At 36.2% G+C, this 27,738-nt stretch overlaps 1 protein-coding gene across 1 annotated transcript in view; it reads left to right on the top strand.

Moving 5' to 3' along the window:
• The window catches only part of OXCT1 (3-oxoacid CoA-transferase 1), an 88,679-nt gene that overhangs the window by 37,520 nt on the left and 23,421 nt on the right, over positions 1-27,738 (top strand). Inside the window, exons 8-13 of the mRNA XM_082784344.1 lie at positions 9,173-9,276; positions 11,986-12,097; positions 12,587-12,681; positions 13,181-13,229; positions 16,648-16,720; positions 17,483-17,558. Of these exons, the coding sequence (XP_082640470.1) occupies positions 9,173-9,276; positions 11,986-12,097; positions 12,587-12,681; positions 13,181-13,229; positions 16,648-16,720; positions 17,483-17,558 (509 nt within the window). The remainder of the gene's footprint in view (positions 1-9,172; positions 9,277-11,985; positions 12,098-12,586; positions 12,682-13,180; positions 13,230-16,647; positions 16,721-17,482; positions 17,559-27,738) is intronic.

Genomic DNA, 27,738 nt, shown 5'->3' with positions numbered 1-27,738 from the left:
CACCTCCTGTAAAGCATGTAGGATGGGTTATGTGCTTTGTATTTGTCTTTGCCACCAGCAACTAGAAGACTATCCCTGCCCTGAAGTGGGCCATCTCTTGATTTCCCTGAGCTGGCTATGCAGGCATTCAGTTTCTCCTGTCATTCATACAATGAGTAAAGCAGTTTTTACATGTGTTTGTCTCTACAGGAATTACATTTTACAGAAAAGTGATGGTAGATGCAAGGTGCTTCATTCATTCAAAATTAGATCTAATCTGGGATTTAAAGAAACTCCAGATTTAAGGAAGTAAATTGAGCCATGATAAAAGTAGAAATGATCTGCTGTTTGTGATGAATGACATCAGATTCCATCAGGGTTGAATATGTGCTAACAAAATGTTAGAGTTAGACATCTGCCAGGAAGTTTACAGGAAACGGAAGAACCAGATGAATTATATGAAGTTAGCCACTCAACCACCCCTTCAAGGCAACATTTAGACTTTCCATCACAAGAACAAAAATGGCTAAATGAATGCATAGTTTTCTGAGAGTCCTACATTTTTATTTGAATAAATAGTTTTAATTAGAGACAGCAAAGATATCTATGATGAATGTATTTCTACTCTGAGGTCGCTCGGGAGAGGAGGATTACAAAAGCAAAAGGTAAACCGGTTTGCAAGAGTTGTATAGGAGTTCTACTAGGAATTTTATGGCAATCAGTATTGCCTTGATCTGCTTCGCTGGTTATTCTCCCTGATCAATAAATACAGAGACAGAATGGAAACCCTGCTGAGATCAGGAGATCAGAGGTACTACTTCTTATAAGTTACAATATCAGACGTGCTAAAGGCAATTCTGTACACATGTTAGAGGGAAGGAAATCAGAATCAGAATTTTCTCATTAGAGTAAGATAAAACAAAACTACATGTATTTATTACTTCTGAAGTGAAAGATTGATTTAATATGTCTATGTCAGTTTCGGCCTCAAATAATATTTTTTGATTCTGTGAAGCACTTATTCCTGTTCATTATTCATATACATGTTTAGTGTTCTCCTTCCCAGGCAGCATTCAGGAAGGGTAGTAATTAAGTGTAAGAGAAGTTTTATTTTTCTTAAGAGTTATAACTTAAAATCACTTGATACTCAAATTCCTGTGGTTTCTGATGAATCTGTGGAAACTGTCTAAACCTCATCACATACTATCTTCAGTTGTTTTCTTTCTTTCAGTATTTTCCTTGAAAAACACTCTGGCTACTTTCTTCCTTAAAACTGCAGAAGAGTTGGTCTTTAATATTTTGGATTGGTTTTCTTTTTTTTGGATCTCTGCTATGGTCTTGGAGGTCAAATATATCACACTGATCCCTCATTGAGGAGGAAAAAAGCAGTGGTACTATGTATTTTTCAAAAATCTTTCTGAACTACCACTGTCTATAATGAACTTCTGAAATAAGGATAAGTAATAAATACATGTACGTAAAGTGGCATTTCAGGATGATGTGTTTTTTTGTCTTTTGTATTGAAATAGCTCAAGGTTTCTTTTTCTTACCAGAGAGAACCACCAAAACAATCTGTTATAAAATAGCTGCTACTGCATTGTTTCACCCTGATTACCATCCTGTATGTATATATCATGCTTAGCATGCTCTGGGCTGATTCTTATTTAGATGTATTCGAGCTTCAAAGGTATTTAGAGAGACATGCATAAGCTGGGAATTATAAAGAATTCCTTCCTGGATGCTGCAAATAAATTTGTTTTGTATTTGGTTGTGTGTTTTTTTTTTTTTTTTTAAGTTTTCCTCCTCTTCCTTCAGTACTTAAATTCCTCTTCATTCATTTTTGACAGTAAAGCCTAAATTTGTCTCCTGACCTTTAAGTTAAATTTTCTTTGAATGCGTGGGAGATAAGATCTCTTTCAGTCTCTTTTCATTTGTCATTTCTCTGATATGAATAAGAAAATATAATCTTTTGTTGAGATTAAAGATAACTTCTTTAGGTTTCAATTCTTCTTGATAATGTATGAACAATTTTAATAATAATAATAAAAAAGCCTGTTACTTATTTTTACCTTCTTATCAGTCCAATAGTTCTGAATCTATGAAAATAAGCAGTGAAATACAGGAATAATGTATTTAAAGCAAAGTAAATTTCATTTTAAAAAATGTTAAATGATATAATTCCAGTAGAGTTATTATGTTAGCAGCTACACTGTTCAGGAATGGAAAGATATGGGATGTGGTCAGTAACCTTATTCCAGCAGATGTACCTGGTACAGGCTAAACAGGTTCTTTTGCCATTAACAAGCCCTTAACAAGTGAATAATTTGTTCAATGTCTGCTGGATTTAAAAATAAATAAATAAAATTACCCCCCCCAAGCTCTTCTCCCATTATTTTAATTGTTTGAAAACTATGTAATGTAATCTAAAAATTTATTTTCCAAAACTAACTTTTTCAGAGCTGAGAAAGCAATTTTATATCAATTCAATGGGAATGGTTATGTTCCATTTATTGTCAAGAACTTAGATACTGAATACAAATTGGGTGCTTTATAATTAAAAGGTGAAAATATAATTAAGTTCCAGTTTCTGTTGTCACTACTGTTATTCAGTTCAGTGTGATATAATTAAGAATTGAGAACTATGAAATCACTCGCTTCAAGAAAGCACAAATTGCAAAATCCAATCACTATTAGTGTGAGTTTATTGATGACTTCAAACTATCAAAATATGTTTATATCAAAACAAACAGATTTTAAGGTTTTAGGAAGCCTGCTGAGGTGTGCTTACTGCAGGAAGGTGGGACTTCTGGCTTGGTGTTAAAGCAATCCCTCATACTTTTATTTCAGGTAATGAATTTTACAGTTGAAAAATAAGGCCAAAATTCAAATGAATGAATTTAAGATGGCAAGAAAATTGCTGTCATTTATCACTTTTTCTTGTTGATGCATACAGAATTATATAGACAAACTTGTGCAAATAATCATAGAATCACAGAACGGTTTGGGTTGGAAGGGACCTTAAAGACTGTCCGGTTCCAACCCCCTGCTATGGTCAGGGACACCTCCCACCAGACCAGGTTGCTTAAAGCCCCATCCAGTCTGGCCCTGAGCATTTCCAGGAATGGGACATCAACAGTTTCTCTGGGCAACCTGTGTCAGTGCATCAGCTCTCTCATAGTAAACTATTTCTTCCTAATACCTGATCTAAACCTGTTCTTTTTCAGTTTAAAGCCATTCCCCTATCACAGTCCTATCGCTATACTCCCTAACAAAGAGTCCCTCCCCAGCTTTCCTGTAGGCCTCCTTTAGGTACCGGGGCAAACAACCAATCAAACAAGTATTTCCATCAATTTAAGGGAGTATTTCAGTAACCAGTAATATCTGGCAGACGCTGTTTTTTTTTCTTTGTTACCTACTTTGCAAACATCATGAGGAAAAAAACCTGCAAGTTTTAGTTCGTACATACAGAGTCATTTTTACAGTACTTATTTACAGGCAGTATTGATTACAGGCATCTATTGCTGAAGTTGCTACTCTTTATAAAAGCACTTCTAGAGCATTTCAGTGAGTATGCCTAAAGTGATTATTTTGGATAAAACTGCCCAGTTATATATGTATGAAAAAAAAAATAAAGGCAAAGTGCATTGTTTAAGAATGTTATGGTCTTACTACTTTTCCTTTGAGAAATTTTAGTATCTTCTCTCTCCTTAAAACTTAAGAATATTGTGTTCCTGGTAGTGCTAAAAGTTGAACAATTTCTAAATTTCTGAAGTATAATTCTATGTGTGCGATAGAGCTTTTTTGGAGGCCAGCAGCTAATTTATTCATATTTTTTTTCATTCATACATACAAGCACACAACTTTACAGATAGACAGTTTTTGTAAATAATCAAGTATGCTTCCTCTTTTCTTTCAAGGTGTTATGCCAGAACAGCTATGCATGAGTACCAAGAGCAGGTAATTTAATGCAGCCTATATACTTCTTTGCTGTCACTAGTACAGCGTGGAGGAAGAGGTGAAGTACATGGAATGGAAAGTGGCTGTTGCAGGGAATGGAGGCAGCAGATACAGAGAAATGTGAGAAAAGAGATTAAGCCATAGGCAACTAAAAGTGAAGGTAATTGAAGAGATACAGAACAGAGAAAACAAAGGTGAAAGGAGTATAATCTAGCAGGGGCTCCTAAATTATAAGAATCTATAGCCGCATGATGGAAAATGTAAAAGATTCATGTCAGTTTTGCTTCCATAATGTTCAGATATAAAATACTGGCAACGTCTCTCACTGTTTTTCTTCTGTGCTCACAGAGGACAAGTCTGCTAGAAACAGAAAATACTTCAGATACATAGAATATTCATTGGCACAGAATAGACGAATCAAAACCAACTGCCTCCTATTCCTGTATTGCAAGAAAAGGAATTACCCGGTGAAATCACAAGAATATTATCACAAATATTTTTCATGCTATTTAAATCTGAGAAATGCAATGATATGATATCATTTGGGTGTTGAGGAAACTATTAGACGAGTTTGTGGTCCATCAGAAGCTATGAAGCAAGGTGGTCTATGTGCAGCCTCTGACTGAAGAGGTTCCTAAACTGTAGGTGCTAGAAACTGGCAGGAGATAGCCAGGAGTATCATGCTGTCTTTTAAGCTTCTGTTGTTTGCCAAGATGGAGGCTTACTGGACTAACTGGACCTTCAGTGTGACGCAGATCAGCCTCATTAGCCTAAAGGTTCTCTAATAAATCTGCACTTTACAGATTTTTACTGTTCCCGTGTCTTGATACGCTTATGAAGAAATTTATTCCAAGTCTGACATGAACACAACCTGGCTGGTTATGACCAAGACATACCTTTATCAGACTACTGAGTAGTTGTTCACTTTTAAAGTTGTTGTAAAAGTCTCTTCTTCAGGATGGAAATAGACTGATGGTTATTTCATTACAATGGAAACTTAACAGGAATTGAAATTTCATGGTGTGGCTGATCTCAAAACCAGAAAAGGACAGAACAGAATTCAGAACATCTATTTCATCTCCCTGCATTCAGGCAGAACTGAGTAAATAATAACCTACTTTGCTCTTCCCTCTAGCCCAGTAAGTCTGAATAGTTTGTTCTTAATTTCCAATGACAATTTTCAGAGTATATATTCCATCGTTTTACAATATCAAAGGTTTTTGTTATACTCAGTCTAAATAATTAAAATCAATTAAGACTGACTTTTTTCTTGTTTGTATTAGCTATGGGGAATGGTTTATCACAGTTCCTGACTACCTTCAGTCTTCTCTGGAGTAGACAAACAGACACATCTTTTTCTCATAGCTCTTTCTTTAAACTTTGTATGAGTTTATAAGTGTTACAATGAATTTTGGAACTACATCCTGACTCTTCCAGCAGTGCACTGAAGAAGCATTCTAATAAGCTTGTCTCTAGCATCTAAGGGGTAAATTTGTTTTATTTCTTCTGTTTGTTGTCATGTTTTTGCTAGTTATGTTCTGCTGGGTGTTTTTATTATTTTAGTTTGATGAACTGAAAGGTACTGGGATAGTGAAGACAGTGTTAGAGGAATTTAATAAAGCCATTTTAAAAATAAGTGCATAGATTTTGTTAATCACCTGCCCCCAGCCCTCCACATTGTCTCCCCCTATCTTGTTGTTGATCATAATAAGGTTTTTGGTCATAATAAAGAATTATGTTTACATGTGAGGCTGTGAGGCTTAGTATTATTAAAACTGAGTTTTAAAACAGATATAGCTAAGAACATTTCACATATCATAAAATACCTAATTAGACAACACGAACAGGTTAAAAAGTGAGTTCTCAAAGTAACCATTTTTTAAGTTTCAAGTTGTTTTGACATGAAAAAATGTGTCATTATAACTTCCTTTCCAATTTTTGTTCTAGAACTGGTGTTTGTTATCTTACTGGAAGTTCATAACCTTGAAGGTTCCCTTTCTCTCTCTAGAAGCCTTTAGAAATTCTGAGTTAAAAGTTCAGAATATTAGCTGAATTTCCATAAGCAAAATTAAAACTTCTTTAAAAGAGAAAGTGGATGAAAATTGCAGAAGGAAGTGATATTTTGAAACAAGTGACCATTGATTCTATGAGTGCAGATACCAAAAAGAATGGCAGAAGGCTCTTGTGAATCATAGCAGAGAACAGCTTTTGTGTTCTGCTTGTACTTGCAGATAAACCAGTATTCAGAAATGTTTGAAATTATTCATTCTGCTCCCATTGTCAGCAATCAGCAAGATTTGCAAGGATATTTACACCAAGGAAGGAAACTGATATTGTGAAACTCTTGAACCAATGAAAGGATGTTTGAGTCATGAATCAGAACCTTCCCAGAAGAGAGAACTCAGCCCATATGGTCACTCTTCAGCTTCACCTGTAAAAGATGTGTGAGCAAAGATGTGTGAACTTACTATCACTTTGAGGTTAAAATTGAAAATGAACATGTGATCAAGACAATATCAACAGTACCAAAGTGTCTGATTCACTAATTCAAAAAAGTACAAAAGGTGGTCTGCCCTGATTAGTTCCCTATTTAGGCTTTGTCAGACTTTTTTTTGTGTGTCTCTTGGGCAGGATGTCATATATGGATTTCAGATGTTTACACGGGTTCTTCTCTGTGACAAAATAAAGCCTGAGGCAAATAGAGGAAAGACAGAGCAGAAAGACAAATAAAATTGAGAGTAAAACAGGGAAAAAAGATATGTCTTATACAATTCATACACATCCTTTTAATTTTTAATATAAGTTTTCTCCTAGGTGTCTGCTGGTGGTTGAGAATTAGACTATGGATGTGTTACAGGAAAGACTTACAAAATAATATGCAGTATGAGAGGGAACTGAATATGCCCAGCTGTAGAGATGTTTATTTTTTGATTATCATTCTTATCTAGAAAGATGCTTATTAGGTTATGTCTTGCATTGGTCACAGTAGTGCTTAGTAGAAAGTTATGTTGCTGTTTCCCATAGCCATCAGACTTCCAGTTTCAGTTTTGTTGGCCTGTCTTCATCTGTGGTAGCAGCGCTGGCAACACTGATAGAGGTGGGCTGCCAGCAACCTCCAGCGTTTCAGCTGGAGCATCATCTAGTTTCTCTGTGAGCACAGTTTGGAAGGAGAGTTGGAGTAATCAGATCACATTTGTACTTTCTCAATGAGAGTTCTTACTTTTCCAAAGAAATGTGCTGATTAATTTTACTTGCAGAAGTGGATGATTTGTATTCTTGCAAATTTGTGTTCTTGTATTACAGGCAAAATTACAATCCCTTTTCAAAATTCCATTTTATTGTTATATGCATATTTCAAACATACTTAATTTTAATTATACTCGACGCTCATTTGACATAATGGTAGTACATGGAAATTACAGGACACCAGTAAGAATGGTAGAGGGCTGTCTGTGATCACAAAGGTGTTCCAGTCTGCAGGGATCCTTAGGCTCATTTAAAATCCTTAGGGCAAAATACATTTTGTCAGTGTTACACTCATTTAGGATAATGTACTGAGAAAATAAATAATTATGTTGATGGTTCTTGTGAGGAAAGGCTATCTTGCTGATGGCTGTTTCCAAAGAGATAAAATGCTAACCAATTAAGGGAATGGGGTGACTAATAACAAAATCTGGTATTGTTGGATAAATTATTTATTCTGTGTATTCTACAGGGGGAGGGATGCAGTGTGTCAAGTTTTCTGACAGCATAGTTCTGTTGAATTTGGTTGAACTGTGCTAGCAAAGATTTTGATTTTATAACCTCAGCTACTGAAGCAAATAAAAGTAGTTCTTTTTATGATGAAGTTCAAATCAGTAGCAATTAGTATTCCCCAGACCTAATTTTCAACCTGATAAATGAAGACAAACATAATTAGGCAAGTTGAATTTGGGAGTTCTGCTGATAGCAGATCATCTGCTTATATATAGCTTCATTTCAAAGTCAGTCTCCTGATTTTCCTCCCTTTGAGCATGTTATGGTAGTAGTCCCAGCTCTTAGAGAACATCTTCAGCTGTAGGATTTTTCATCTTGCCCTGTGTTTGACTTGGTGTCCTTATTAACTTTAAAATAAATGTATAAAGTAATAACCTTCAGTTTAGTGAGACAATTTAGAGAGGACATGGATGCAATTGCACCATTTTTTTTCCTGAATACAGTGGACTGAGTTTTTAAACTACTGATTTCGTCATCTCTCCTCCTTTTGTAAAAATTCAGGTAGCCTTGCACTTTCTGGATGTGTGATTCTGATATCTGTGAGCCCTGTGTTTTGTGTCACTGGCTGTTAAAACCTCCTCCTTGCAACCTTTGCCTTACAGCATTCACATCATTCACATCTTGTCTCCTCCTGCTTTTTTACCCCATCCATGGCTTTTTTTTTTTTTTTTTTTTTTAGGGATCATCTTTTTCAGATCCTGTGATCTTCAGTCTGTTAATATTTCTTCTCCCTCTGCTGCTTTTATGGTGGATTTGTTTTTGTTTGTTTATAGCCACACTGCTTGGCACAGTAGGGAGGTAGTTGTCTATCAGATGCGCTATAGATTTTATTATTGATCACATTGTGCAGTAACAGTAGGATGTTACATTGAATTTTAAGTTCTTTAATGTTGCTTCTCTGGTGATGGCTGCCAAAAGATGTAACCCTACTGATATGTCACACGCGGGGTCTTGTTTTGGAATTCTTAGACTTCTTTCAGATATTCCTGAAAGCTTAATTAGCTTCTGATGGCAACAGAAGACAGTTTGGAAGCTATTTAATTTCCTTTCAAGTAGATTATTTCAGATGCTATCTTAGATCCGTTGCTTCAACATCATAAATTTTCTCTGTGGTTTGATGAAGGTAGAGTCCCATCGCAGTGTTTGTCTTTTGAGCTTTGTGACAGAATGAGATGTACTTTATGCACCTGAGATTTTCCAAGAAAAGCACAGTTGTACAACTAGGGTGGTTAAAAAATCAACTACTTCAAATATGTATATAGAAATATCCTTTGAAGGAAGTGTGCTTTTTGCTGCATATGAAAGAAAAGGAAAGATAAGCAGTAAAAATAGCCTATTTTAAATGGAATATCTGTTTTGTCCCATTTCTTGGTTTTCTTCAGTGATTTGATCTGCTGTATATTTAACTGTAATTTAACAGCTAATGAACTCTCTCATTTAATATTGTTTGTAAATATTTTCTTTTTCTCTTTGTAGGTAGAAGAAATTGTTGATATAGGAGCATTTGCCCCAGAAGACATTCATGTTCCCAAAATCTATGTTGATCGCCTGATACAAGGAGAGAAGTTTGAGAAGAGAATTGAAGTAAGTAGCTCAGCTTCTTGGCCATGATATATCTTATCTTGGGTTGCATTTTAGAATTTACAGCACTCTTACTGTAGCCACTAAGTGGTAGCAGTGAAAACCTGTCAAACCTATGTACTGGAGCTTAGGTAGGTGCTTAGTAGGTAGATGAGAGTCTGAGAATTGATTTTTTTGTCTCATGCATCAGCCTCTTAGGTTCAATCCCTAAATAAGCTAGAACAAGTGCCTGTGGTACTTGATGACTTTATTGCAGTTGAAAAATCGTTGATAGAAAATCTTTCTTCATTCTCCTTCTTTCCCCTATTTCTCCGTCTGTAGACAAAAGGGGAACACCAGGACTTGACAATAAGGTGCTTTTTTTTTTTTTTTTTTTTTTTTTTCCCCCTATTGGGAAGCTTTTGATATGGTAGGGCCATTCTCAGCCCCTTCCATGCCTCACAGTGAATTACATTACATTGCAGAGGTCACAGAACTTTCCTTTTCACTAAATGGGAACTTTTCTAGGCATTGGCATTTCTGAATAAAATATATCAATAGTTATTACAAATTGCAGGAATATTATTCAAACACTGAAAAATTCCAAGAAAATGACCATTATGTAATTGTTCTTTGGGCTTTGCCTCACTGAGGCTATGTCTCTCCATTCATCTTGGTGATGTGACAATGCTCTTAAAGTCCAATTAAAAATTATGTGTTTCTCCAGTGTATCCATAGCCTGGAGATGGGAATGATTCAAAATCTTATTAGAAGAGCTGGTGGAGGGTGAACTACATGACACAACAACAACAAAGAAACATTTGACCAAAAAAAAAAAAAAAGTGCAAAAAGGAATTGTAATAACTAAACTTTTACTATTAAACTGAAGTCAAAAAGTCCTATGAAGTCATAAAAGGCCTTTTCTCTAAGTAAGCTTGTTTAGGTTAACATTAAAACATGCTCTTGGTTGTTGTTGCATCTGCTCATTCTGCAAAAACATTTTCCCTGTTGTTGAGTATTTGACTGGAAAGAGAAGTATCAAACCTCTCATATTTTTCCTCAGGTGTGTTGTGTTAGACTGCTCTATTTCATCCTTTTGAATTGACACCCTATTGTAGAGTTTAAAAGCTTTAAACTTGCAGGGGAGAAACCAATTTTGTATTTAATAAACTTCTGTTCTGATTACAGTTTGGCATTGGATAAAGTGGTGATTCTCTTCCAAGGAGAGACCTTTAAACAAAGTACATAAGCTACTTGATTTTCTTTGACTTGTCTGTGTAAGGGGGGGTGGACACCTAGTCAACTGCCCTCTTTCCTATATGCTTAAGAAAAAAAAAGAAAACAAGAGAAAGAAAAATGCTACTGTAAACTATGCAACAAAGTTGTAACAGAGATTAATTTTATTTGTGCTTTTTTTGTGCTTCTATGTAACTCTAGCAGTGCTCTTTAATACGTAGGGGAAGAAAATGGCAGATTTATGTACTCATCCATAAGAGATTATCCATAGAAGATTAGGGATGAGAGATTAGGAAGTGTTTGTCCATATGAAAACATTGAGTATAAGTGCTAAGAGGGAAGAAAAGGAATAAAAAGAGCAGCAAGCCTATCGTAATTCTTGCTGGTAGTGGTTCCTGCCTAACTGAGCTCAGGCTTGTTCCCTCTGTTAGGGACAGTGTTTGTGTCATACTTTCTACCTGACTTTCTGTTTGGTGGAGGAAAATCCTTGGTGATTGATCCTAATTTTTCCATAACATATAAGGGAAGTGATCCTAGAAAAAATAGCCAAAGCATAAAATAAAGTCATCAGGAACCTCAAGAGGACTAATACTGTTCCTGACTGCCGAAGAGGAGACTGACCTCCAATACAGAGGGAAAAAAAATGATGCAAAAATTATCTTGTGGTGATGAAAAGGAACAGATGATAGTTTTGCCAGATTTGTCAATTATGTCCTAGTGAGGAGTGAATGTGAGGACACAGTGGGTGCAGGATGTGATTTTGTCCAGATCAGTCTTATACCCATGGGGGACATGCATGAAGAACAGAATTTCTGTAAAGAAATACCTACAGAAAGGATCATACAAAAATCTTGAATGCTGGGCATTTTTCACATATATGTGATTTTGGAAGCATCAATTTAAGGCCAGGAAACTTCAGGAAAAAGACTTCAGACACATTTTATGCAAGATTGTATTGACTTATTTCTGAAAACGTACATGCCTAACTCCCATTATCTTTACATGACTGGCAATTGTCTGTTTCATGCATGTAAATCCAGAATAGCACCACTGAATTAAATTAATGCAGAAAGAGAGCAGTATGTGAATTTTAGGCTGACATTAAAAAAAAAAAAAATCTATTTAGGTATCTCTGGGGCAATGAATGTCAAATTTGCTAGTAGCTGCACTAATACTTGGTGCCTTCTTTCACTCTTACTCTTCTTAACTAGTTGCATCTATGTATCACATATCTTGACAATAAGAACAAGGTACTTGGCAATGTAGACAAAGAAATAACATTATGCTCTAAAGATATCATTGGGGCTGTCTGATGACTCTGTTGGCTTGGGTAAGATTGAATAGATAGACAAAACATCTTTCTTGTAAGAGATAGATAAATAACATTATTCTTAGATGAAGTATCTCAATGCAATCACAGATCAGGCTTTTGTGTTTTGAGAAGCAAGAATCTGGATGTTAATTTTTGCTTATGGTTATTTTTTGTTTGTTTTGCAGCGCTTATCAATCCGAAAACCTGAAGACTCAAAAGCCAAACAAAAACAAGGAGACAATGTGAGGGAGAGGATCATCAGACGGGCTGCTTTAGAGTTTGAGGATGGCATGTATGGTATCCTCCACCTGTGCTATAGGTTAAAATGATGACTTGATAGACGAGTAGCTGCAGCTGTTTTTGTTTCATGAAAGTTAATTAACATGCTCTTTATTTGTCTTTCCAAGAGTCTGGAATTCTTGCATTTTAATAACACTCTGTTGAAATAGATGGGATGTTAAAGCATAGGATACCTGGAGTATTTATTCAGGCATATCTGCAGAGCTTGTTGGCAGTTGAAAGTTTCGTAAGAATTTCTTTTAAAATTTACCTGCATTATCAATGGAGCTTCGTTGGACTGCTTTTTTGTTTGTTTTTATTTAGTATGTTGACTCAATGCAATTAGTCCAAATGACAAAATAATTCAGCACAAATGTGAGGCATCCTGCTAAAAATTGAAATGTTTATGAAAACAACAGTTCTAATGGTAGTCCAATAATAACTTTGTTTAATTTACTAGTTTACAGTAAATATATTCCTTTTTGCACCTTGACTGATTTTTTTCAGCTAATCTGGGTATTGGAATCCCACTGTTGGCCAGTAACTTCATCAGTCCAGACATAACTGTTCACTTACAGAGTGAAAACGGAGTCCTGGGTTTGGTAAGGATGTATCATAGTCCCTTATCTGCAATACTTACTTTGCTGTGCTGCTAGGTTTTATTCCCTGCTGCTGTCCCCATCCTGATTACAGTTTTACTAGAAATCATATTCAAGCAATATTGCATGGTGATAAAACTTAAAAGGGAATACTATTTTTGCTGTGGTAAAGCTTTACCATATTACACTTGAATACCTCTTTCTGAAAAATGTCTGTCAGTTTGGTTAGGAAAAAAAAAAACGCACAACAGCAAAAAAAAAAACAGTCTGGTTATTTAATGATTCTAACAGCCTCTAAACAGTATATCCATCACTCTTGATACATTAGTTGATGTAAATTTTGTCTGGTATCATCATGGATAGTGTTGTGCTGAAGAGGAAAAAAATGGATGTTTGTGATGATCTGTTTTCTGCAATAAGCATTAGAAATAGTAAAGCAGTCATGAATTGTATCTCAAAGATATTGTAATATAAAGCTGACATATGTCTGTGTTATTGTCAGGGTCCTTATCCACTTGAAAGTGAAGTAGATCCAGACCTGATTAATGCAGGTAAAATCTTTTAAGTCAATTTAATATATCGAAAATGATTCTTCATTGTTAATTTAGAATTTTTCTTTTGATTTGGCATTTGAACAGACTCCTGGTTTATTTACTTATAAATATTAACATATTTGGCTTGGTTTAGTCTTTGAAATGAAGGTTGGCTTTGATCAATAGAGATATTTAATATTCTAGTTAGAGAGCTTATGCTTTTGTTCATTTTAGTAGCTGCTGAAGGGAGCTCTTTTCCAGGCCAGTCAGTAAAGAGTACAATTTTCCTTTTCAGAAGTGAGGTTGTTTAGTGGAGCTTTTACATGAATATGGATATTTTTTTCCCTGTTCCTTTTCATGTTCTTCTAGAAAATGTTTTTCAATGATTTATGGGTGGGACATGTTTTTAAAGATTCTGTAAGTAGTGCCCTGGCTTCTTTCTGTACAGTGAATTGTGTACATGATGCCTGATTGTATGTTTGGGGAGGGAGCTGTAGCCAGGGCTGGGGGAAGGAGCTTGCTGAGGGATCAAGAATGCTGGAAGGCTGCTTTCCGTTCGCTGGGGGTGGAGTGTAGGTCTCAGGTTATGAAGTGAAAGCAGGGATGGGGAGGCACACAAAGGAGCAGCAGGTCTGGGACTGCTCTGTCTGGAGGAAAGTTCCTTTTCCACATGTTATCACCTGCTATGGCTCCCCTGTATTTCTCCATCTGAGCTTCATATTGCTTCCTGCTCTTTTGGGGCATTTCACCTCAGAAGCAGCCACAAAATGCGAAAATACAAACTTGTTATGGTTTACTGCATCTGCCTGTGATCTGATTTCTGTTGTCTTAATAGGAAGTTGTACTCACATCCCTTCTCTCTTTCTATATAAGACTAAACCTATATATTACATTCTGACAGACTGAAGTAGGCCTTATATATTCTTATATGACACCTTATGAATTCTCATTCATTCTAATGATACAGAATGTAGACCCATAGCTGACAAGCTTAGACTTATTTTGTTAAGTCTCTCTATCTTTCTGTATGCATGTATGTGTGTAAATATATATATATATATATATGTAGAAAGCACCTTTCTCTGTGTCCATTAGCTAGTCCAATTAAATTCTGAATAGCCAAAGGAAATAAAGCACTGACATCAAATGGGCTTTTAATTTAATATCATGGTGCAGTCCAGCAATTGTTCACTGACTTGAAACATTTGCTACCTGGCTTAACTAATTGATACTGTTATGTTATGCTATGTTATTTCTCTGTTGCTGAATTATGTTTTAAATAAGGAGCTATTTAAGGCCATCTTCTGATCAGAAATTAGAAATTATTAAGGAATTGAGTCCAGTGTTTCAACTGTTGAGATACATTTTATGAAGAAAAATATCAGGGGTACATGGAAGCTGAGTTAATGATTGAAGTTATTTTCAGGATTTAAACAAATACTGAAGGTGTCATTGTAAGGAAAAAAATATTTAGATAAAAATACTTATCATAAAAGGTAAAACAATATAGACCCTTGTTAGAACTTAATGGTAATTTCTAATACAAGTGCATTAGAAATGAACACAGTAACAGAGTAATAATGGGAAAAAAAGCCAAGAACTTGATAAAGACTGAAAAAAATGTTCTGCTTTTATAAGGATATCAAGATGATCTTGTTTATGACAAATATTTTTGAAGACAGAATCTTGCAGGTAGCATAAAATGTTAGAATGCAACATGGAAATCAGATTGTTCTGGTATTGGTAATTTAAAGTTAAGCTCCTTAACATCTTTCTCTGAAGTTGCAATAGACAAAACACAAGATTAGGTGAATCTCTGTTCAGTCACCAAAACTATTATTGGTATCATTGCTGAAACACGCAGAACTGCTAAACCCCACTGATACTTACTTCGATTATGACCACTCTAGGTGCTTTTCCGCCAAATTTATAAAAACATTTAGAAGAATAGATCCTAAATTACAAAGAATAGAAAGAAGAATAGATCCTAAATTACAAGGGAGTAAAATTTAATTCTGTTCTTGCTCATAGCCTGAAAAGTAGCAGTATCAGCCCCAAATTCCATGTTTTCAAAACAAACTCAAGGCTGGGCTCTTGCCATTTTTTTTATCAAATGTAATTGCATTTTTCTGAAATAAGTTTTGTTGTCTGTTCCATTTTCTGAATGTCTCAGTTAGAGTCAGGTTATCTTGACAGTAATTTCAAGGTAGATTCTGTCCGCCTTTCAGCAGATGTGTTTACAAGCACTGACTTCTTGAAAGCATTTTCCAGAACTGGGTAACATGGTGTTCTTGTTACATTGTTCGTTGGCCCTCAGCCTTTTTTTTCTCAGCACTGTCTTAGCTCGTCTCTTTTTCCTGAGGTTCTCACTCCATGCATCTTCTGCATCATCTCTCCCATTCCTTGATTGCCTGGTAGGGAAGGACATTTCAGGCAGTCTCACAGCTGCTCTGGGTGTTTGCATGATGAATTCTTGTGATCTGACTGCAAGACTGCTTGTATAACCTTAACTCTATTTTTTTTCTATTAAGATTTTATTTCCTCACAGTATCTTGGTGTATGTAATACACCAGTTGAACTCAATTAATTATAACAGGTAACTTAGGTCTCGGCTTCAACTTGCCTGAAGTGTTTCCTTCCCCTTTCCCATCCTTTTTGTTTCCTTTTTGTCTTCTTTTTCCCAGTTTTCTGGAAACTGTTTAATGATGTCTCTTCCCTGCTGTTGTTGTCTAACTTTATCTTCTCAGTGTCGTCTGGTGCTAAAGTCTGTTTTTTTCTCTAAAGTATCTCATGTTTGGTGGATAATTTTATCCACAGTTGTGTTTCTTTTGACTTTCTATGGGCACCCTAAATACATGGTTGATCCTCAGACTGTTTCAAAGTACTGGCAGGAGAGGAGAGAGACGGCTCTGGACAGAGTCAAAAAACAACAACAACAACAACAACAACAACAAAAACATTTCCAAGTATGCTCCATTGTTTAACCCAAGAACAGTGAAACACACAGAAGCCCTTTTTCTTTTGCACTTAAGGCAAGGTTAGACTAGATCATTTGTTTTTGTGTGTTCTACATCATTATCAGTGTAGACTGTGTTGTGCCTGGTCTGCTCATTCTTCTTTGCAACCTGCCTATCTCCTGAAGATGCTCTTTTTCAGTTTTGGTAGTGCAGAAAACTGAAGTCCACAGAAATTTCTTAACCTCTTGTCTCAGTGCTGCCTTGCTTGAGACTGCTGGTGGTCAAACAGTGGCCAACCCTATTATTAAAAACTGTCACAAACTGCTTCCTTGTCCATTATGATTGATTAGGTTTACATTCTTAATTGTAATCGGGTCCATAGTTGTACAGAATCCAACTCGGTGTTCTTGGTTAATAGCTGTAGCTTCTTTTGTCAAAGAAACAAAATATGTACAGACAATATCTTATTTCTTTTACAGGTAAGGAGACAGTCACTGTTCTTCCTGGTTCTTCTTATTTCTCTAGCGATGAATCATTTGCAATGATAAGAGGGTATGTAACAACACAAACCCTGATCTTTTGAAACATTAAAAGAATAAACTTAGTCAGTGGCTGAACTCATTAGTAATTCTTTGAAATGTGGTTAACATTTAACAGCCTGCAAAATGATCATGGACTTAATCAGTGGTGGTTTATAGAGTATTAGGTCTAGCTATTGGAAATTGAAAAACACTAACTAACAGATACCATAGTGATGTTTGTGTCTACCACCACCTGGACATATATAAACACATTTATAACTAGGTTCTAACAACTACTTTTTGGTCATTTCCAAGTATCTAATCTGTGCTTGCACATTGTGTATTCTCTTTGTTCAGCTTGCAACTATGATCCTCATTCCTCCTCCCTAATGGAAATTCACCATCTGCACCTGTTTTTTGTTTGTTTTTCGGGAAGGAGGCTGGATGCAAACAAACACTAAATCCTAATGGCTCTGAAAAGATAATGAGTGCATGTAAATATGTGAAGGAGTGTACTTAAAAGTATGAGTTCAGAGCTGATTGTCTGTGCATGCAATTAACCAAAACCAGACAGAAACAATAACATTTCTGAGGCTCAGTAGGCAGGCAGGAAAATTTGCAGCAGTGATGTATCTAGAAGAAAACAAAAACCTATGAGTGACAAAATGGTTGCTAAGTCTGTGGTATACCATTTTAAAGGTGATGCAATGAGACTCTGGGAAAAAAATGTAAAGTGTTATGGGCTGTTACTTGAACATGATATGCTAATTACACACTTTGCTTCTCTTGCCAGAGGCCATGTTGATTTGACGATGCTTGGAGCTATGCAGGTGTCTAAGTACGGTGACCTGGCCAACTGGATGATTCCTGTAAGTAGACGTTTGTATAACTGACAGTGCACCATATTGAGGATAATATAAACATATTTGTAACTGAGAGTCAGGGAAAGGAGAAAAGGCTTGAAGCAAAAGCAGCATTGAGAAGATGGGTCAGGGCAGACCCAAGTACAAATACAGACTGGGAGAAGAACTCATTGAACTCTGAGGAGAAGGACTTGGGAGTATTGGTTGATGAGAGGCTCAGCGTGAACTGTACCTGCAGCCCAGAAAGCCAACTGTATCCTGGCCTGCATCAAAAAAAAATCATGGTCAGCAGGTCAAGGGAGGTGATTCTCCTCATCTACTCTGCTCTTGCGAGAGCCCACCTGGAATCCTGCATTGAGCTCTGGGGTATCCAGTATAAGAAGAAAATGGACCTATTAGAGTGAATCCAGAGGAAGGCATGTTAGTGGAGGGCTGGAGCACCTCTTCTTTAACTCTCAGCCTCTCTTTATAGTTGTTCTGTCTGGGGAAGAGAAGGCTCCAGGGAGGCCTTACAGTGGTCTTTTGGTACCAAAAAGGGCCTACAAGAAAGCTGGGGAGGGATTTTTTGCAAGGATATGTAGTGATAGGACAAAGGATAATGGTTTTAAGCCAAAAGAGGGTAGATTTAGATTGGACATAAGGAAGAAATTCTTCACTCAGAGGGTGGTGAGACACTGGAACAGTCAGCCCAGAAAAGCTGTGGATGCCCCATCCCTGAAAGTGTTCAAGGCCAGGCTGGATGGGGCTTTGGGCAACCTGGTCTGGTGGGAGGTGTCCTTGCCCATGGCAGGTGGTTTGGAACTAGATGATCTTAAACAGCCCTTCCAACCCAAGACGTTCTGTGGTTCTAAAAAAAAATAATAATAGAGGACATGCAACCTTGAGGTTAACAGTTTTCCTTGGATACTGCTGTCACCAAGCAATAAAATACAAGAAGTCAGCCCTCTAAAGTTATGTTGGTGTGAAGTAATGTGAAAAACTAAACTTGATTTATGTAAGCTGGGTTTTATTCCTTTTGGGTCTATGCCTTTAAAATGTCAAGTTTTCAGCTGAGGCATGATGCTTTTTCTTCAGTGAGCAACAACTCTTGTATAGCTGTAACTGAAGAAAAACCTTTAAGGAAGGTGTGAAATAGTGTGGAGCTCATCGTATAATGATAGAAAATAGCCTGCATTATTTTTCTCAGTATTTCTGTCAGTCTCAGCATTACCATTTTGAATACACCTAGAAGGAAGAACTCATATTTGTGCAGATAGTTCTGCAGGTTTGAATCATAAAAATATAAGCCAGTCTCGTTATTATTTAAGCAACTGATAACATTAATCCATTATTTGAACACACTTTAGATTTTAACATCAGATAACATATGTATTTTTCATATCACTTACAAGTTGGATATTTTCAATGGCTTTCAATACGGTACTATTTTTATCAGAATTACCTACGGAAACAAAAACAAAACAAAACAAACAAAAAAGCATTTTTAGCCTGGTTTATGGTATTTAGAGGTACTCTCATAGGCATAGTTTAATATATATATTTTTTAATCTCTCCATATTTTTATTTCAATTGTCAGATAAATTCTTTGTTCTGTTCTGCTTGGTTGCCTTAGACAGACATTCTCTTTATGCTTTTGCATAAAAAAAAAAATCACTATATTTACATGTCCCTATACTTGTATATTCAAGATTACTTAAGTCTTGAGATTTTCTTCTTTCCCAGTCCTTTGGTTTTACAAAAGCTCTGTTAAATGTTCCTGCACCTGGTAAAGCCTTTTTTCTCAAGTTATTTCTGAAAGGCCCATTAGAAAGCAGAAGGGGGTGGGCTAAATTTTAGGTAGGAAGGATTGCTTTTTTGTGCTTTTTTGTGCTTTTTCATTGCTTTTGTAAATTGAAGAGTCTAGAGAAGCATTCTTCAAAATATCCAAGTGAAAAAATATTAAATGATCCCTACTCTATAATATTCCTAGGAAATAAGCAAAATGCATGTGATAGCCAATAAGTTGAAATGGTCAGGGGGAAAAAAAATCTTACTGATTCATCAGTAGATAGTTTTTTTTTCATTCCCCCTCCCCCCCAAAAAACCAACCAACCAACCGAACAAAAAACTTTAATTTCAACTGACCAAATTGATATCTCAGGATATTAAATTTCACACAGTTGCATCTATGCTGAATCTAAAAGCTATTAACTAGAATCTTTATTCTTGAAAAGAGTTATCATGACCAGGAGCAATTCACCACTTGCTTTGTTGATTTCTTTCATTTTACTTGTTTTGTTTATGTTCCCTCCCCCTACTTCCCCCCTCCAAAAAAAAAAAAAAAAAAAAAAGCCTATTATGCTACATTCCCATACATTCCCAGCTTTATTTTTATTTTAACTTCATCTCCCATTGGCTTTTGGTAGGCTTTTCCTGGTATATTCTAAAAGTGCTTTTTAAGCAGTATTCTGGGTTGATAAATCACATGTATTTATAGTTTATACAACAAAATATGCTTTGACATTGCTTAAATATTAAATCAAAAATATTTTTTGCACAGGGCAAAAAATCTCTTCAAAATAAAGCTGTTAATTTTTTTTCCAGAAATATTTTACCACAATATTTAGTTTATTGTCCAGAGCTTCTTTGATTCCTGTCAGCATCAGTTTCCAAAGATAAGTCATGATTGGAGCCTATCAGAATTGTTTCTGGGCATCAATAGAAAAGCGTTTTGCATTAGCAGAAGAGATGCATTCACAAACATGTTTCCTGAAACGTTGGAACATTAAGTTGTATTCTAAGTTTTTCTAAGGACCCTGTAGACCTGTGTATTCTTTCTTTCATTGCTTTGTTCTCCAGATGATTCTGACTTTAGATTTTGTATCCCTTATGAGGGTATTATTGGGCATTATTTTTCATATCTGGCATTGCTTTTGAAGATGTGTCTCCATTCTGTTCAGGTTTAGGCTTCCCTCAGATTCGTGAAAAAAACATGCTTTCAAAATTGGAAAGCAATAAAACTTTGGGTAGCTTTCTTTTCTTTTTTTTTTTTTTGTTTTGTTACCTTTGACGTGTACCTTTTTGCCATCATACACCATGTAGACCACTGTGACATTTTTGCTGTCCTCATTTGGCAGTCATATTTAACTTGGACTGTCTGCAAAGTGAATTTGTATTTCCTTGCGAGTAAATACATTTGACGCTTCTTATATATCCAATCAGAAGCCTTTCCAGTCAGCAAACATTTTTCTTTTGGTTACTTTATTTTGAGATCCATTGGTAAGGTGATTCTTAATATGCTTTTCTGTGCTATTACTATCCTACAGTACGCGTTTTTAAATTTTACATTTTTAAATATTGTACATCTTGAGACAGATAGAAATACTTTAATCTCTCATATTACTCATCATGATGACCAAATTACACTAGCAGCTGTTGGGAGAGAAGGCGTTAACTGAATGGGATTAATCAATGTAGGCATTCGGGTCTCTCTACTTCTCCTGTAAATACGATGATAAGTTACACTCAATTGATTAGAGTGAGATGAACCTATTTTTAACCAGAAGATTTGTGTGGGGTGATACAAAGATCAAAGATGGACTTTGCTAATAGCATAAGACTTCTTTAAGCTTTACTTCATTGTATCATTTTTCATTCAGCTTTTCATTTAGGATTAGTTTGTGTGATTTTTTTTTTAGTGTCTTTTTTTTTTTTTTAACATGCTGTAGCTTTTGAGTTCTTGGATTGATGGTATTTGCTATAATTTTAAAGGCAAGTAATAACTCTAAATTTCATGCTTTGAATAAGTACTATCATGAAACTATCCTTTCTGTCCCATACTTGAGCTCTAGTAGATGCATATTATGTATTTACTTGCACTTGTTAATAGGAACTGAACTAGGAAGGCTCATTGAAATAATTACAGCCCTTTCATATCTGCCAGTTTCTAATGATGAGGAAAGCCCTGTGACTGAAGGAAAAAAGAATATTTTGAGCATGTGCAATAAACAGTGCTGTTCGCTTGGTTACTTACTGAAGAAGTTACTTCCTAAACTGGCATTTATAAAGAGATTTGTTGCATTAAACAAGACTTATGGTTTTTTCTCTTCCTCCTTCTGGTATTTCTCAGACTAATCTCCCAAGGGGGAATGGGCTAAAGTTGTGCCAGGGGAGGTTTAGGTTGGATATTAGGAATAACTTCTTTACTGAAACGGTTTTTAGGCATTGGAATGGGCTGCCCAGGGAAGTGGTTGAGTCACCACCCCTGGAGGTCTTTAAAAGATGTTTGGATGTAGAGCTTAGTGTAGAGTTTACTGGAGGACTTGTTAGTGTTAGGTCAGAAGTTGGACCAGGTTATCTTGGAGGTCTCTTCCAACTTAGGTGGTTCTGTGATTCTGTAATGAGAGGGTTTCTGGGGAGGGAAGGAGAAGGTGTCAAATTTCTGAGGAGCCCCTGGGAACAAAGTGCAGCTGGAAGAGGGTGTCCAAGATAGGTGGAAGGGGAATGCTGAGGAGAAAGCTGTGGAGCAGAGCAGACACATCAGAGCAGATGGGAGCCATGGCTGCTGCAAGCTACTGGTTGGAGCTGTGCTTCACGTCATGGATTAGGACACAGTATCTGGCCTTTGCGTTTCACTCAAGGTATTGCCAGAAATTGCTGTAGCAGAAATTACTGCATCTTTGCAGAGTAGCAGTGACTTTATGGGAACCTCCTAACAGAAGGATTTTATGGGAATTTCTGTCACCTCTCCAGTGGCTACAGCTTGCTAAGCAATACAGCTTTTTTTTCCACAGCCTTCTTGATGGAAAGTGTATAACACTAATTGCCTCTTTGACATGTATTAGAGGCTAGGCATAGGTTACCAGAAGTTCTGAAATGTTGCCCTGTGATACCAGAAGTTCTGTTTTATCACTAATAATTATTAATTATGAGTATTAGTGCGCATTTCAGTAGATCTCCTAACCATTACACACCATTAGTAAAATAACTACTTGTATTGCTGACATGGTTTTCCAGCAGAAAACTGTTGTACTAAAACTGGAGAAGCCCTGCAGCTAGTTCGAATATGAAAGTGAAATGAATGAAATTTCTGTGACATCATGTTTCCTGAGGCAGAAGTTTACTACAGATGAAAGGGAGGAGTATCATTATAAAGCTCATCATTCATGAGAGGGTAACATACTCTTGGCTGAAGGACACAGAAAAGGCTGAGGTACTCAGCATCTTTGCCTTGGGTTTTAGTGGCACAGTCTCTATGGTTGGTGGAAGAATTTGGGGGAAGGTGAGTAATACTCATCGTAGAAGATAACTGGTCAAATACACATATTCCAGTCCATGGGGCTGGACAGGATACATTGGATGGTGCCAAGGAAACTGGCAGTTCCTCAACCGTCAGGCTCAAAGGGCAATAATCAGCTGTTCAGTTAAAAAAACAGCAGCCTTAGGGACGATGCTGGGACTGATACTATTTTACATCACTACTCCTTACAAACAATAAAGCCAAATAAAATTTTAAGCAAGAAAATTAACTCTAGCTTTGTATATTACTCTGCTGGAGCATAAAATTCATATTTGGATAGCTAAGGTAATGCAGTTAAGGGACTGAGCAAGAGGGCAATGTAAGTTGTTCCGGGTAGCTCAGTTTGGTTACATAAACACGGTTCATTCTTGGAAAAAATGAATAAATCATCCTAAAATTTAGAAACAGGAGCCTTAATTTTAATGCTCAGATTTGGAGTATCCAAACTTAAAAGGATTAAGGAGTTGATAATTAAATAAATCAAATCAAAAGTATGCAAAAATTGTAAACTTTATCAAAGAAGACTTTCTGAAAAGAAGAGATGAGGAAACCCAATTCAAATTTAGTAATAAATCATTTAGTTTGCTAGCTGTAGAGGTCAGTATATCCTAAGACACTAGGAATGTAATTTCGTATGTTGTTGGTATGTAGGCTTGTTTGTTTTTACAGGGCTTCAGAGTACATCTTTTGCAAAGTTTTATACTATGTAGGATGGGAGAACTGCATGTTCACTTATGTACTACACAGTATAAGGGGAACTGCGTGTTTGTTGGTAAAAACTTTCATTTTCAAAGGAAGGTATACTGTGGCAGAGGGTAGCTGAGTATGTGATTGCAGGAGTGAAAGTTTTTTTGTCGTTGTTTTTAAGTTACTATTTGTACCATCTAATCTAAAAGCAGAAGGCTCCACAGCAAGAGCTTTTCTGACTTGAAATGTTCACTGTTAATGGTGGGAGAAAAAAAAACAAGTATCCTTGGAAGCCTAAGAACAATGTAGGTTCTTCTCTAAGGAGCCCTATTGCAGCCTGTCTGCCTCTTTCTTTGAATAGAAGAGTTGTTGAACAAACTTTGTCTTCATTTTGAATCCAAAGACACTGTCTGGTAACTGTTGCACAGAGTGCAATCAAACTGTCTGTTCTGTTCTAAGTTGTACAACATGTTGTTGTAAGAAAATTTATGAGATTTTTTTTTTTTTTACAATTATTGTTTATAAAATGAATAAAGCACTACAAATTAGATAAATTCTGTATAAATAGAAAATATGCAGGTTAATTAGGCTTAGTGACTGTGGCTGTGTCTGAGTACTGATCTGACTTCAGTGTGTAGGACATGACTGAGTAGAGCATATGCGATAGCAATTTAACACAGAGGAAAGACAGGACCTGCAGTTACCTAGATTTTCCCTTCAAATCTAAGTTTCAGCAGGATATCATTTTAATATGAAGTTAGTTTTAGATACTAGTTTTTCATGGACACCTGTCTTAGAATCAAGACTACAGTAGAATACCAGTTCACTGTTTCTCTCCCATAAGCATAGGAAGCCCTGGAGAGCCCTTCAGAATGTGGCATGAAATTACTGCCATTGGAAGAGTCCTGGAGCCTCAAAGTAGAAAGCGTGTGTTAGCTCTACTTCTCCTTCCACTTTTCTGAGGGCATTTTCTGTCCAATTTGTTAGTGTTTATTCCTCTTCTGCAGACAGCATAATGGAGGGAATATAGGAGCTCACTGTTGGTATTTTATCCATATTCTCTCTACATTTTCAATGTGGGAAGTGTCAGCTATGTGTTAGGCATCTGTATAATGAGAGCAGCTGAAGAAATTCTGCTTGTCTCAAAAATATGAGCATATGTCAAAAGGCTTTTGATCTGTGGGTTAGTAGTAGCAATTGTGACTGCTGTGTGGAACCGTGACTTTCAGGTGAGACTAGTATTATGTTGACAGTGATATTTAATTATTGCACAGTATGCTGCGTGCTTGGGGACTGGAATGCAAACGTAAATGGAAGGTTTAACTGCCCCATTACACTGAAATAACATTAATCATTATAAAGCCAATCCATTTCAATGAAGCATGTCACAGACTGTTTGGAGGTGCTCTTGAGATGCAATTCATTTGAATTTCTCTCAATCATTTGAAACTGTTGCCAACAGTTATTTGATGTTAGTTTTACAGGAAAATAAATGAGCAAAATTTGACTAACTTTCTTTGCATATATCCCTTGCTATCTTAATTTTCTGCTCATGGAAAGTAAAATACAAATTTAGTTACTGCACTTGTGTATGCTACATTTTAGTGAAAATTTATTAATAAATTTTGCCAAGTATTATAAGTCACTCGAGTCCGTATTTCATCCTTTCAGAACTTCTACTTTAAAATTTTGCTGTTCATTGCATATGTTAGGATATATCTAGTCAGCATTCATGAAAATCAGGTCATTTTCAGCATGGGTAAGCCCTAGAATTAAAATATTATTTTGGACACTCTTAAAATATAAATATGTATATGATCTTCAACCTGTTGTGCATTTGGGCTGGGCTCCATTTATTGCATTCAGCCAGTATTAACTCTGCACTGTTATTCCATTGCCCACACCAATCAAATCCCATTAATGATTTCCTGGATTTTCTTGGTAATGTTTATTCAGTCATACTCAGTAAAATCTAATCTAGCTGTCATAGTTGGCATTCAGAATATTTCATGTTCAGCTTTCTCTGTTTCTCTTGAAAGTCTTCATCTAGTCTTTTTTGCTGAAGAAATTAAAAATGAAATACAGGATGAGTTGTGGCTATCATTTTATAATCAACTATAAGCCTACCTTTCCTTTAAACACAGAACAAGGCCATTAGCAACGGGCAAAGGATTGTGATCTACATTCTGTTTACTTAGAATAGATCTGTGCATATGTATTTTTGTTACCTTCTGATTGACATATTTTTATTTATTTTTTTTGGTGCAAATCTAAGGTCTCTGCTAGTATGCAAAAAAAAAAAAAAATAAAAATAAAAATCTACACCCACAGCAGCTGTTGAGATACTTTTAAAATATTGCATGTGGCTCTGATGACCTGTGCATGTCACTTGAAGCCACCACATCTGTGAAGACAGACAGTAGCTGCAAGGAGAGGAAGACCTGTGCAACTAACATGTGTTAGGAGTCCAGAAGTACTACTGAGGAGAAGGGCAGAGCAGAAGGGGTTTATCCTTTGACTGCAGTACTAGCACCACTGGCGGTGGTGATGGAGTAATTCTGTATCCACTGCATTACCTTCATTTCCTCTTTTCTTTGTGGAGTTCACACTGCTCCGGTTGCTCTGAATTTTAGTAGCTTTCCCTGGCAAGACATGATTATTTCTTTCATAATGAAGCCAACATTAACATGGGTTCTGTACTTGCCACCTAGTCCATGTCTGTATTGTCTGTATCTGTCAGAGATGTTACGGGCACTCCCTGTAAACACTGTTGTGAGGTGTGGAGCATCTGAATAGCTTTGCTTATAGATGTGTTTAAGGTCTGTAGGTTTGTTTTTTTTTCGTTCTGCTTGTAGTCACTCCAGGAAGGTGAAGAAGGCACCCGTAAACTTTCTTTCCACCTTTAAAATCAACGCAAATTTTAAATATTGAAAGCTTAATTCTCTCATCTTAGGTAATTTGTTCAAGATCTTTCCAGGGACATGCTTCAAAATTCAGATTGAATGGGAAGCCTGCTTGAGGAATATAGTTTAAACTGGAAGCATTCATAATCTCATTTAAGCTTTTTACAACAGATATTTTACTAATTTTGAGCAATGTGTGAGGTACATGTATTCTTTCTTCTACTTAATGGACAGAAAGAAAAACTTCTCACTAAATCCTGCTTGTTTAATACATTATTAGGTCAGCTGGCAACATGGACAGGGAGATGGCTCAGTTCCTTTTCAAAGTGGTATACATTTTCACCTTACCTCTCCTTTGATATTAAATTTTAAATGGAATTATTTGAGCTTTTATTTCCATCTGTTTTCTCATCTTTAAAACTCTGCATTTAGCACTGGTAAGTTTTTATGTTTCTTGAACACATCATTAACATCTGTTTTGCTGCACTGCTGATGGGATATCTGTTTGTCTCAAAAGATAATTTTCTTTTAACTTAACCATGCCAATTCAGATGCCTTTTATCCTATGATGTTGGGAGTAGCTATAGAATTCAACTATGGAAAAATAGCTCTTGCTGCCAGAAATGCAGAGGAAAAATGCAGGACAACAGGATGGGTTCAAGACTTTAATAGTGTTTGAAAGGCTCCTGAAACATTTTATTTTCTTTCAGTCACCTTGCTTTAGTCTGTTTAGATTTTCCATATAAATGCTGCTTCCTTTCCATATAAATGCTGTTACCTGCTTCCTCTAGTATCTTTCTTGCAGCATCATTGTAGAAAAACTTCATTCTCTTGAAGAAATTCTTGACTGTCTCACCTGCTTTGGAGTACTCACAAGTTTCTGTTGGAATCCTATGGATTGCCTCCATCTGATCAACCAATGCTTAGGAATTACTATTAAGCTGAATGACTTTCTCAGGCTCTTTAACATCATATTTTGACCACCCAAATGTTGTTCAGATATGAAGACATCAAATGAGAAAATATGTAGCCTTCTATAATGTTTTCTTTAAAATGCCCCATCACTATAGTAATCAAATAAATTCCCCCTTCCATTTTTTTTTTAAATGTCTGTCACAAAGCAAAATTGCTGAATATCATTGAAATAAACAAATAAAAATCCATCAGGTGCATGACTGTCCTCCTTTTGCACCTGAAGATTACTTGGTCTGAGATGTAGCAAGAACTGCTAAGAAGGAGCATGACGCAAAAGGCAGAATTCCTCCTTGCAAACTGGACCTTTTAACTAATGGCTTGAACAATATAGCTGCAAGGGAAC

Source organism: Aythya marila, assembly GCF_965140915.1.
Source record: "Aythya marila genome assembly, chromosome: Z".
In the NCBI taxonomy this organism is placed as follows: Eukaryota; Metazoa; Chordata; class Aves; order Anseriformes; family Anatidae; genus Aythya; species Aythya marila.
The sequence above is the reverse complement of the archived record's forward strand: the minus strand, read 5'-3'. Positions and strand labels throughout refer to the sequence as shown.